This window comes from Mauremys reevesii, linkage group 8 (genome assembly GCF_016161935.1).
Source record: "Mauremys reevesii isolate NIE-2019 linkage group 8, ASM1616193v1, whole genome shotgun sequence".
In the NCBI taxonomy this organism is placed as follows: domain Eukaryota; kingdom Metazoa; phylum Chordata; order Testudines; family Geoemydidae; genus Mauremys; species Mauremys reevesii.
The window spans coordinates 75904800-75915246 of NC_052630.1; the positions used below are offsets into that span (position 1 = coordinate 75904800).

The 10447-nt window shown below is 44.8% G+C and overlaps 1 protein-coding gene and 1 non-coding gene across 3 annotated transcripts; both read right to left on the reverse strand.

Moving 5' to 3' along the window:
* Positions 1-446: 446 nt before the first annotated feature.
* On the reverse strand, positions 447-9995 carry RPL5 (ribosomal protein L5). Of its 2 annotated transcripts, XM_039484468.1 has the most exons (8): positions 9839-9995; positions 8639-8708; positions 8412-8527; positions 6930-7064; positions 6279-6481; positions 5009-5186; positions 1367-1455; positions 447-608 (listed from the first exon to the last, which is right to left on the reverse strand). In XM_039484468.1, the coding sequence occupies exons 1-8, from the start codon at positions 9839-9841 to the stop codon at positions 509-511; spliced, it is 894 nt and encodes a 297-aa protein (XP_039340402.1). In that variant the 5' UTR covers positions 9842-9995; the 3' UTR covers positions 447-508. The 2 variants fall into 2 exon arrangements, with proteins under 2 accessions (XP_039340402.1, XP_039340401.1); XM_039484467.1 differs by lacking the exon at positions 9839-9995 and having other exon boundaries at positions 8639-8741.
* On the reverse strand, positions 5426-5521 carry LOC120371207. Its single transcript, XR_005584202.1, has one exon. It is a non-coding gene; the product is annotated as a small nucleolar RNA SNORD21 (small nucleolar RNA).
* Positions 9996-10447: the final 452 nt, after the last annotated feature.

Below are 10447 nucleotides of genomic sequence, written 5' to 3' on the forward strand. Positions count from 1 at the left end.
CTTAGTTAGGAGGAATGGATAATCACATGCATACAATAACCCCATTTAATTAACACTAATTTTCTTTTGGTTATTATCTAGATTCACCAATGCCAGTGACTGGTCAGCAAAGTGTATTTAAAAATCTTGTCTTACTTTCCAATGCATAAAGCTAAAACTCCAGTAGAACTACAGACAAAAGGTAGTTAACTGAGAAATAGAGCAAGTGCCAAAAATTCACAGGGTGAGAAAGTCAATAGGTGACAAAATGAAACTTTACAACATTATCCAGTGGTCTGTGAAATACAGTAAGTTGGATATTTAAACATACTAAGTTACCTTGAAGACAATCATCATGAGTCTAACGCTGTAGAATATTTTGTACGCCTCTTTTTCGATAGTTTGTTTGGACTTTCATTTAGATAAAGCATCTTTAGATCAAATGTCAATAAGCCAATGCTACACAGTTGCTGGTTCAATAAATTTATTGTACTTTTCAAAGTCTTCACAGAAAATTGTGGAAGATATCTTAGCTATCAGCTGTACGCTCCTGGGCCCTGAGGAAGCTAGCCTTCTTCTGGGCAACACGATCTTTCTTCTGGGCAAGGGATAACTTGGGACGGTTCCATCTGCAATGCAAACATGGTATAAATACAAAAGGCAGTAATAGTAAATCTAAACACCAGAAGTTACATGACCATAAGGAATGAGTGTGAGATTATGCCTAGGAAATAGTGTTTCAGAGATTACTTTCTATAGCACTCTTTCCTTCAGTGGTCGAGGCAATGGGTTAGTTAGTATACCACAAGGTTTGGTCACATTATTAAAGTGCACCATGTTTTTCATTGTAGTATCCAGTTTACTACCAAGGGAAATAATTCTAACACATGTGCTGGCAGCACTGTCAAACAGGCGACTAGCCTAGATGGACCTCAAGTCTGACCCAGTATACCAGTTATGTTCCTAGATTAGCTGTTCTTGAACTCTGGGTCAGGACCACAATGGGGTCGCCAGAGCCAGCATAAGACTTGCTGGGACCCAGGGCTGAAGCTGAAGTCCCAACTCCACCGAGGGCAGTGGGGCTTGGGGTATGGCCACCTCTCCCCAGACCTAGGGTGGCAGGGCTCAGGCTCCAGCCGCCGCTCCCCGCATCCACGGCAGCGGGGCTCAGGCTCCAGCCCTCCCCCTGGTGTCATGTAGTAACACTGTTGTCAGAGGTGGTCACGGTGCAATGACGTTTGAGAACCCCTGTCCTAAATCATGTCTGAAACATCCAGTTAGTTTCAACACTAAACAGGGACTGGAGGAATTAACTAACAAAAATGCCGCAGCTCCAGAAATTTGCTTTGTAACAGGCATATCTAACTCAAAGGAGGAAAAATTTTACCTCTTCTTTTTGACTTCTCTCTTGGGTTTCTTTTCATGGACTGGATTCTCCCGTATACCAGCATGGGCTTTTTTATACATTTCTTCCATCTGCAAGAAATACAATGTAGTCCATAAAGTCATGAATGTTAGAACTTCATTCAATGCATACAAGTTGGGAGTTATCCCACTGCCAAGAACACACTAGCGAGTAGAGAAAGAATACTGACTGAGGTCAAATGTGTTCTCTCAACGTCTTTAAACAGTCCTACAGAGAGGTCTAAACCAGACCGGGAACAGAACACAGCCACCTAAGGTGCTAAATCTTCCTCCAGAAAGAGTAACTTAAGACAGAGCAAGGCTGTCGACACTGCACACCTTACAACGGCTTGTGTTGCAAGGTGCGCTGTGTGACAGCTCTCTCGCCGGGAGAGCATTCTCCTGCTGACAAAATAAAACCATCTCCAACAAGGAGTGGTAGCTTAGTCGCCAGGAGTGTGGCTCCCACTGACGAAGTGCTGTCCACACCAGCACTTTTTGTTGCTATAACTTGTCGTTCAGGAGAGTGTTTTTTTCACATCTCTGAGCAACAGAAGTTTAAGTGACGGAAGTGCCAATGTAGACAAAGCCTAAGATGTAGTTCAAAGGAGCACCTCAGAAAGGCAATAAGCCTGCAGCTCCCATAGGAACTGTGCAGACAGGCTTGCACTACATATTTCACACCAGAAACTTTCTTCTGCAAAACCTATCTGAAGTTCTACAAATACTACTGACATCAAATGCCACCCTTAAACCAGCACTGCACTCTTGTGCTCAGGAGATTGTTTTTTTTGTGGTAAAATCCTGTCATCCTTCAGCTAAGAGCATGATTGGCTTTGGAATCCAAAGAAACTTTTTCTTTACAGGGGAAAGAGTCATTGGTCTCTCTCTATGGTGCTTAGATGGTCCCACCAGTTACTATAGTATAGTATGAGCACCTCGCAATACCCATGGCAGGCAGCGAATAGAGGCACAGAGAGACTAAGTTAGTTGGCCAAGGTCACAAGAAGTCTACAGGGGAACAGGGATTTGCACCAGTTTCATGAAACCTAGGAAGCATCCTAACCACTAGATCATCCTCTCTCTGAAGTCTATCCATGTTTTGTGCATCGCTTTTGCAAAATGTCTCCTTCCTCAACCTAAATTAAGAACTAACTCAGGAAGTTCTCTAAATGAAACTAGAATGTTTAGCATGTCCCCGGCAAAGGAGGAAAACTCAAGTCATGCCAGTTTCTCCAAAGACTATACACGTCTGAGGGAACATTTAGTTTGACTTGAACCAAAACCTGTGATCAACAACAATGGCCATGTGTGAATGAAGTAATCTGAACTAAAAAACATGCAATTTTTCACAATAGTGGTAATTTTGTACAGCTGTGCCTCAATAAAGATAGAAATTTTATTGTTAATGCAGGGGTGAGAGAATGGCAGAGTCTGAGACACTAATTATTAAGCCATGCAACTGATGAATTTATCAATTAGATGTTAGGTCATCCCATTAGAAATCACTTTGTTGTGAGAGGTAAGGGAAATACATTTCTAAACAGAGAACCTCCATCTTAGCATATTTGGAAATAAAAATTCCTAGTTCTTAAATAGCACTTTTCAGCTGCAGATTTCAGTGCTTTAGAAAGGAGGTCAACATCTTTATCCCTGTTTTATAGACGGGCTGAGGCACAGAACAGTAGTGATTTGCCCAAGATCACACAGCATACCAGTGATACAGCCAGGAACAGAACCCAGGTCCGCAACTTCCAATACAGTGGTCTATGCACTAGGACCAGGGCCGGCTCCAGACCCCAGCACGCCAAGCGCGCGCTTGGGGCGGCATTTTGCCGGGAGGACGGCAGGCGGCTCCGGCAGACCTTCCGCAGTCATGACTGCGGAGGATCCGCTGGTCCCACAGCTCCAGTGGACCTCCCGCAGGCATGACTGCGGAGGGTTCGCTGGTCCCGCGGCTCGGGTGGACCTCCCGCAGGCATGCCTGCGGATGCTCCACCGGAGCCGCGGGACCAGCGCACCCTCCACAGGCATGTCTGCAAGAGGTCCCCCGGAGCCGCGGGACCGGCGACCGGCAGCGCGCCACCTGCGGCATGCTGCCGTGCTTGGGGCGGCCAAATTCCTAGAGCCGCCCCTGACTAGGACTAGGTCACTACTAAGCAACAATTCTGACTGCTTCAGCATAAAAGTTTCCTTGTCCAATATAGAGGTTCTCTTTAAACATGGAATGCATCTAAACCACATCTCAGGGACATTTCTCCTCTCTTCATGACTGATGTATATTCCAGGCAACTGCATACATGGAAGTGTACCATTAGTATTCTTTAATGCAGATTAGTGCCGGGGTGGACAGTGCTATGCCGGCGGGACAGTGTCTCTGACTAGCACAGCTACTGCCCTTGTCAGGAGTGGTTTAATTATGCCAGCAGGAGAGCTCTCTCCTGCTGGCATAGAGCGGTCATACAGGAGACCATACAGCAGCTCAGCTGCAGTGCTCTGGCTGTGCCGCTGTAAGGTCTGTAGTGTAGACATAGCTGAAGTTATCTCGGTAAAAATTTTTATGTAGGTCGGCTCTGAAAGGATTTTGAAAGCTTACAGCTCTTTAGCATATCTAGTGTATGGGCACTAAAAGAGTTCTTGCTGTAAAAAGCATAAGACTTGAGTACAGACTTCATGGCAATATAAACTGCATAAATTACTTCAGAGAATAAAGAAGTTAAGATTGTAAATGCCCAAGTTTCACTGTAATTTTCATGGAATTTCTTAACTGTTTATTATGCTAAAATTTAGTTGGAGTTATTTTAAGACAAGACGTTAAGACATACTAGCAAAATGATTTACAAGATACCAACATAATACACCTCTACCTCGATATAACACTGTCCTCGGCAGCCAAAAAAAACCTTACCGTGTTATAGGTGAAACCGCGTTATATCGAACTTGATTTGATCCGCCAAAGTGCACAGCCCCACCCCCCGGAGCGCTGCTTTACCGCATTATATCTGAATTCGTGTTATATCGGGTGGCATTATAATGGGGTAGAGGTGTACCTAAAAACTAACAAGTAAGGGGCTGTATATAGTGTTCTCACATTGTACTGCTATTTAATTGGCTTTTTCAGGTGATACAAACAGAACATTCTCAGAGAATCAGGAGTGACAAGGAAAACAACAACAGTGGGACAGGCAAGAAACCACTGGTAAGGAAGAGTTAGGAGGAGGGAGGGCAACACATTCTGGTAGAACAGTGTCATGGAAAGGAGTAGATCCTTGGTCTGATATCTGTCAAACGAGACATTTAACAAGCTGCTAAGCTTTTTGATAGCAGGTCACACCTTTATCATCTTTTTGGTGAAGCATGTAGTATGACAAGAGAGGTCATATAATTTGGCCTTCATTACCAGCTGTTCTGGGTTCAGGGAATGTGTCCAACTTTGAAGAATCATAGCACTAGGTTTGCAGAGGCCTAGCATTGGGAGTACCCCTCTGGTCTTATAACATGCCATCTACATGGCCCACATTAATATTTTGCAAAGTATCTGCATTCCTAACATCAGTTTTAAACAAGACAAATTATCTTTTAGTGCCACTACTAATATGCAATTAATTTACAGACAGTGTCTTACCATGTCAGGTGTTACATTATTCTTTATATACTGGGAGAACTGTTTTTTGTAGGCATCTTCATCCTCCTCCATCAGGTAACGCATGTAACCAGCAACATTCTGACCCATGATGTGTGTGCGATGAACCTCTGCATTAAACTCTTTGCTTTCCGAGTCATAACCAGGGAAACGTTTGGTACTATGAAACACAAGTTACAGGTTAGTGGTTAGAATTTTACATCACCTAAATCAAAGTTGGTTTAAGAAGTTCTTTAAGATTCAGAGACTGCATTCTACAAGTCTCAAGTGACTGATACACTATAGCTCCCCTACAGGTAGCTGGAAAGTGTGACCAAAGAAAAAGAATTTTAAACCAGTTGACAGATTATGCTTTCTAGAAGCAAAGTTAAGAAATCAACTTTCAAATTGACATCCTTAGCTGCCATCAGTCCCGTCTTGAAACAATGACATACATCATACACAGACCGAGGACCAACTACAGACTGCTCAGTCACTGGGGTATCATCATATAGCAGCCAAGTTAAAGAACCGACAGAAAGTTGACAGCCTAAAAAAATAAAAAAGCAGCAACACTGAACTTCCCCCTTTCCTTTAAGTTATCGCAGCTACTGTTTGCACTATTTTTCACAACTGCATTCATAGAAGCAATCAATAAACATCAAAATTAGACAATGCAGACGACAACCCTGAGTCATGATCGTTCATGGATCCTAGCTTAAAGCAGAGGTCGCCAGGACTTCTACACGGAAACCTGTGCCACCACTGCAGATGGATTTTAGATTCTGGCCCAAGTTTCCACTAATAGTTGTATAGAGGGCCTAAGGCCAATGATCATTTTGAATGTAGTGCACATAGTTTCTCAAAACAGAATGTCAGACAATAGGAGGTAAGACAGAGAATTAAAAAGAATTACACATTACTACAAACTGTTTCTATGGCAATATGAACAGTAAGATGTGTTTACTCTGCTTAACTGCAGTCACTAGATATTCAAGGTGAAAGGTGATTATATTGCTGTATTTTTAGTAACCTTTATGGAAATAAGCATTAATCTTACTCCCTTAACTTCAAGAGTCTCTGGGAGGAATGTCAATAACATCTACTGAAAACAAGTACATACAACTTGGATTAAACCTAATTACCACATTAACAGGGTCACTCCACTTCAGCTAACCTAAGGTGAAGTTGAAATATCACTATAATGCACATAAAGATGTGAAGTCTCAGTTTTCAAAATTCCCTTTTGACCAATTTATCTGAGATAAGTTACCTATGAGGGATGGACAGGCCACCATCCACTGCACCCTTTAGTGCACCGAAGACTTTGTTTCCAGTTGTAGTTCTGGCAAGACCTGCATCCAGGTAGCATGTAAAAGCACCAGGCTGTCCATCCACACTTTCCACATTATATTCATCACCAGTCACTTCAACTTGGCCTTCATAAATCTTATCAAGGCCAAATTTGTTCAAAAGCTGTAACAGGAACAGTACAGTGTAAGTATGTCTTCCTCTAGAGTTCTCTCCACATTTAGGTGTTTTGATTTAAGTGTTTTCATGTTGCAAGACAATCGTCATAAAAGTTGATTCTGTATTTGTGGCAGTACCCAGGTATTCTACATTAATGCTTCCTCAGTAATAGCGCACACTAATCTTACCTTCAGAAGGTTTTACCAGGAACCACTAAATAAATCTGTGCATACTTTAGCCCACCCATGTTTGTTAGACAGCCACATTGGGCAATCAAATCAATCTACAAATTCAGGGTTTTTTTTAAAATAAATATTTAGAACACAGTTCCAAATAAGTCAGTGGTACATACATAAGTGGAACCCTCTGTTTTGTAAGACAGACTCCTTTCTTTTCTGCCCATCTACTAAAGCAAGCCCTTTGACATGCAGATACAAGTTTAGTGGGTACATACCCTGCGAGCCAGCAGCAGGCCCGTACAATAGGCGGCAGCATAATTGGTCAAACCAACTTTCACACCATACTTTGGCAGCTCATGAGAGTACGCAGCACAGACTATCATATCACCTTCGATCCTGGCATATGCAATCTGACAACAAAACAAATGTTAGTGTTCTCACAGCGGTTATAATATTGTGGGCTCAAACCTGCCTCCCATCTGCATGTGGAAATCCTACTCAAGTCAATGGCAGTACTGCAAGACCTCCATATGCAGCTTTGGAAAACACAAGTTTAGATCTAAATTCTTCATCTTTCCTCATTTAAACCTTTCATCATCATGTCTTAAAAGTAAACCTCAAAATGTAAAAAGTATAAAAAATGTAAAGAGTTGAAGTACAGCTCTGTGATAATGCAGCCTCAATACTGCTTTTTCTATTGCATCAGCGCTAAACTGACCAATAGAAACAAAGTCACTTCTATCTGAACCCCCACCTACCATTACAATAGTTAAGATAACAACAACAGTTATTTTCTTAGTTTCACCTTTGTGTATTTGACAGCAATTACATCTAGTCAACTTCACCATTCATCTGCATTGATATTTCCTCTATTTGTGTGGTACTTTCAGACAGCAAGAGGAAGGAACATGTTTTTTAAAAACTTGAAGAGGACTATGGGGCATGTGCAGCATTTGTACATAGTCTACATTTTTATTGCAGTTATCTGTTGTCCTGTTTTCTTCAAACTTGGACTGTGATATAGTCCTCATTAAGGACTATAAAAAACAACTTATATGAAGCTTCCAAGCTTAAAGTGTTCTATTTGCACTGATAAGAAAAGTCTATTCGCACATAATTCAAAAGGTGTCATAGAATCAGAATATCAGGGTTGGAAGGGACCTCAAGAGGTCATCTAGTCCAACCCCCTGCTCAAAGCAGGACCGATCCCCAACTAAATCCTATGATTCAGGATTTTATGGACAAGCTGTTAAAAGCACATTTGCTTCTGGAGCCAACAGAATGTTTGGGGGTGAGAGGAGACCCCACAACAATGCAGGAGCAGGACCCAGCTGACAAGACCTCATGGTCAGTCTTGCTTCTTTCTGCCTAAGGAAGATGGAGATAGCTCACAGTGTGCATCATTCTGAACTGAAAACTAGCACTCAAGATTAAGAAAACCACTTCATTTCTGCTTCAACAGTGAGGGTTTGAACTGCCTCTGATGCAGTTACATCAGTTCAACTGTATTTGTACTATGAGAGCTTATTCCCCATCCGGGAATAAGCACATTTATACCTGTATAACTACATCCATGATATAACTGCAATGTTTATCTATAATGATCAAAATCACACTCCTAACAGACATTGCTATACCACTACAAAAACTGTGGTTAGACCAGACCTTAGAACACAGAGTTGCTTTTTTCCCTCCTTAGTATAAAGGTAAAAAAAGGCAGTGCTTTGGTATAGCCAAGCAAGCAAAGAAATCCTTACCTGGCAGATAATATCTCTGTTGGTAATGCGTACTATCATCCTATATTTAGGGGTGTTATACTTGTTTTTATCCTGAATCACCAAACGCTTACGGGCATAATAATCAGTCTTTCCCTCTGAAAAGACAATAGTATGGACATGAGAAACAAACAGCGACGACATACAGCAAAGACATACATCAATAGAGTTTACCAGTATAATTTGAGCTATGGAAAAATTAACTGTACCTCTCCTTCTCCTGAATTTCACTTGGTACCTCTTGAAGTAGGCCTTATTCTTGACAACTTTCACAAACCCCTTGAACAAAGAAAACATAATTACGACTGGACACAGTTACCACAGCACCAAGAAGTCTACTGATGGCTACTGTGAATTAAAAAGTGTCTGTGGGAGGAGGGGCTGAAAAGATAGGAGATACAGTGTTTTCTCAGACTAAACACATTAAAAATCAGAAGTTACCCCAAGGGAAGAGAGGAAAGGAACCTTCAAATTCTAACTTAAGGCACATCTTACTGTCTCATTTCGTGTGGATTTATGTGAAGTAGAGAAATACAGCAGAGGCCCATTAGATGTTAATTAGACGCTTCTTAAAACTGTTACCTAAATAAACGAATTTAATCACTTATTACCATATACTCAATTATTTTCTTGACCAAGGTAATAGTGTCAAAAGGACAACTACCAGCGTTAATAGCAACATGATAAGAAAACTTCCAACCAGTCTCCACTACTTATCACGGACCACACTAAGTTGGCATCTTCGCATCAAAGCCCACCTGTGGCAGCGAGGGGACGGGCGAGGGAAGAGAATATTGGTATGAAACTGGCGCTGCCAAATTTGAAGCCAACAGCCAGTGGCTAGAAGGGACATGGAGCATTTTCACAACAACCCAGGGAGACCGAAAAAGCGAGTGTTTCCGCCCAGAACCCCCGTGTCCTGCCCCCACGTCTCACTCGCAGCTAGACAGCGCCGAGCACAGCCCTGCCCAGACGCTAGGAGCCAGGCCGGGGCCATGCATGCGCGGCGCAAGGGCTGCCATGCGGAGCCTCGCAGCCAGGGCCCAGCGCTCCCCACCGCACAGCGCCGGCCGCACTCGGAGACATGGCGGAGACACCCAGCCCGCCGCTCCCTACGGCCCGTCGCGGGGCTGACACAGGCCTGAGGAGCCGGCAGCTGAGGCGCGGTGCAAGGCCCGTGTCAGCGGCTCTTGTCCCCGGGGAGCCGCCGGCCCTGTCCCGGCAGCAGCGGGCCCGGGCGGCGGGGGCGGCCATTAGGCCACGCTGGAAGCTGCTGCAGCCGGGCCCGGGCGCCTCCCCAATCAGAGTCCATCGGGCCGGCGCAGGCCGCGCTGGAGGCTGCAGCGGGCGCGGGGGCACCGGCCCGTATCGCCCCTACCCCTGCTGGGCCCCTGGTGCGCGGTACTGACCATTGCGCCAGGTTCTGTCCCGTCTCGGCTTAGGCCGGGGGCCGCTCAGCGCAACGTCCACAGCCCGTAGCACTGGGGGAAAAGGCCGCGCCCACTGCGCAGCCGCAGCACCTAGCCCGGCCGACGAGGCGGAGGGAGGCGCCGCGAGAGAGAGCCGCCCTGCGCACTAGGGGCGCGAACGGAAGTTGGCGCCCCCTCCTGGGAGGTGGAGAAATCGCACGCCAGAGCCGTGAGTGCAGGGGGAGGTTCCGGCTCCCAGGAGTGGCCGCGCCTCACCTGCCAGTGGCTCTGCTTGTCTTGTCTTTGTACACCTTCCTGCAAAGCTCCGGGTTCCCCAGCGAACCCCTCTCGGCTCCCACGCATCCCCATGTGTGCGTTAATTCATCCAGGCTCCCATCTTCCCCAGGCACCCAAGGACACACACACAGGGATCCCCCGGCTTTCATCTCACCCCTCCCAAGGCTTCTCCAGGACTCCCCAGCCTGGCTCCCTCGCCATCACCCAGGGTGGCCAACCTGAGCCTGAGAAGGAGCCAGAATTTACTAATGTACATTGCCAAAGAGCCACAGTAATATGTCAGCAGCCCCACATCGGCTCCCCTCCCAGCCC

What these genes read in the sequence shown, in the direction of transcription:
- RPL5 (XM_039484467.1), bottom strand. Translation starts at nt 8,726, where the DNA reads ATGTTTTCTTTGTTCAAGGGGTTTGTGAAAGTTGTCAAGAATAAGGCC. An exon ending in ACAGAGATATTATCTGCCAG is followed by an intron (nt 7,065 to 8,411) that starts GTAAGGATTTCT and finishes TTTTGTTGTCAG; the next exon opens with ATTGCATATGCCAGGATCGA. An exon ending in GCCTGCTGCTGGCTCGCAGG is followed by an intron (nt 6,482 to 6,929) that starts GTATGTACCCAC and finishes TTCCTGTTACAG; the next exon opens with CTTTTGAACAAATTTGGCCT.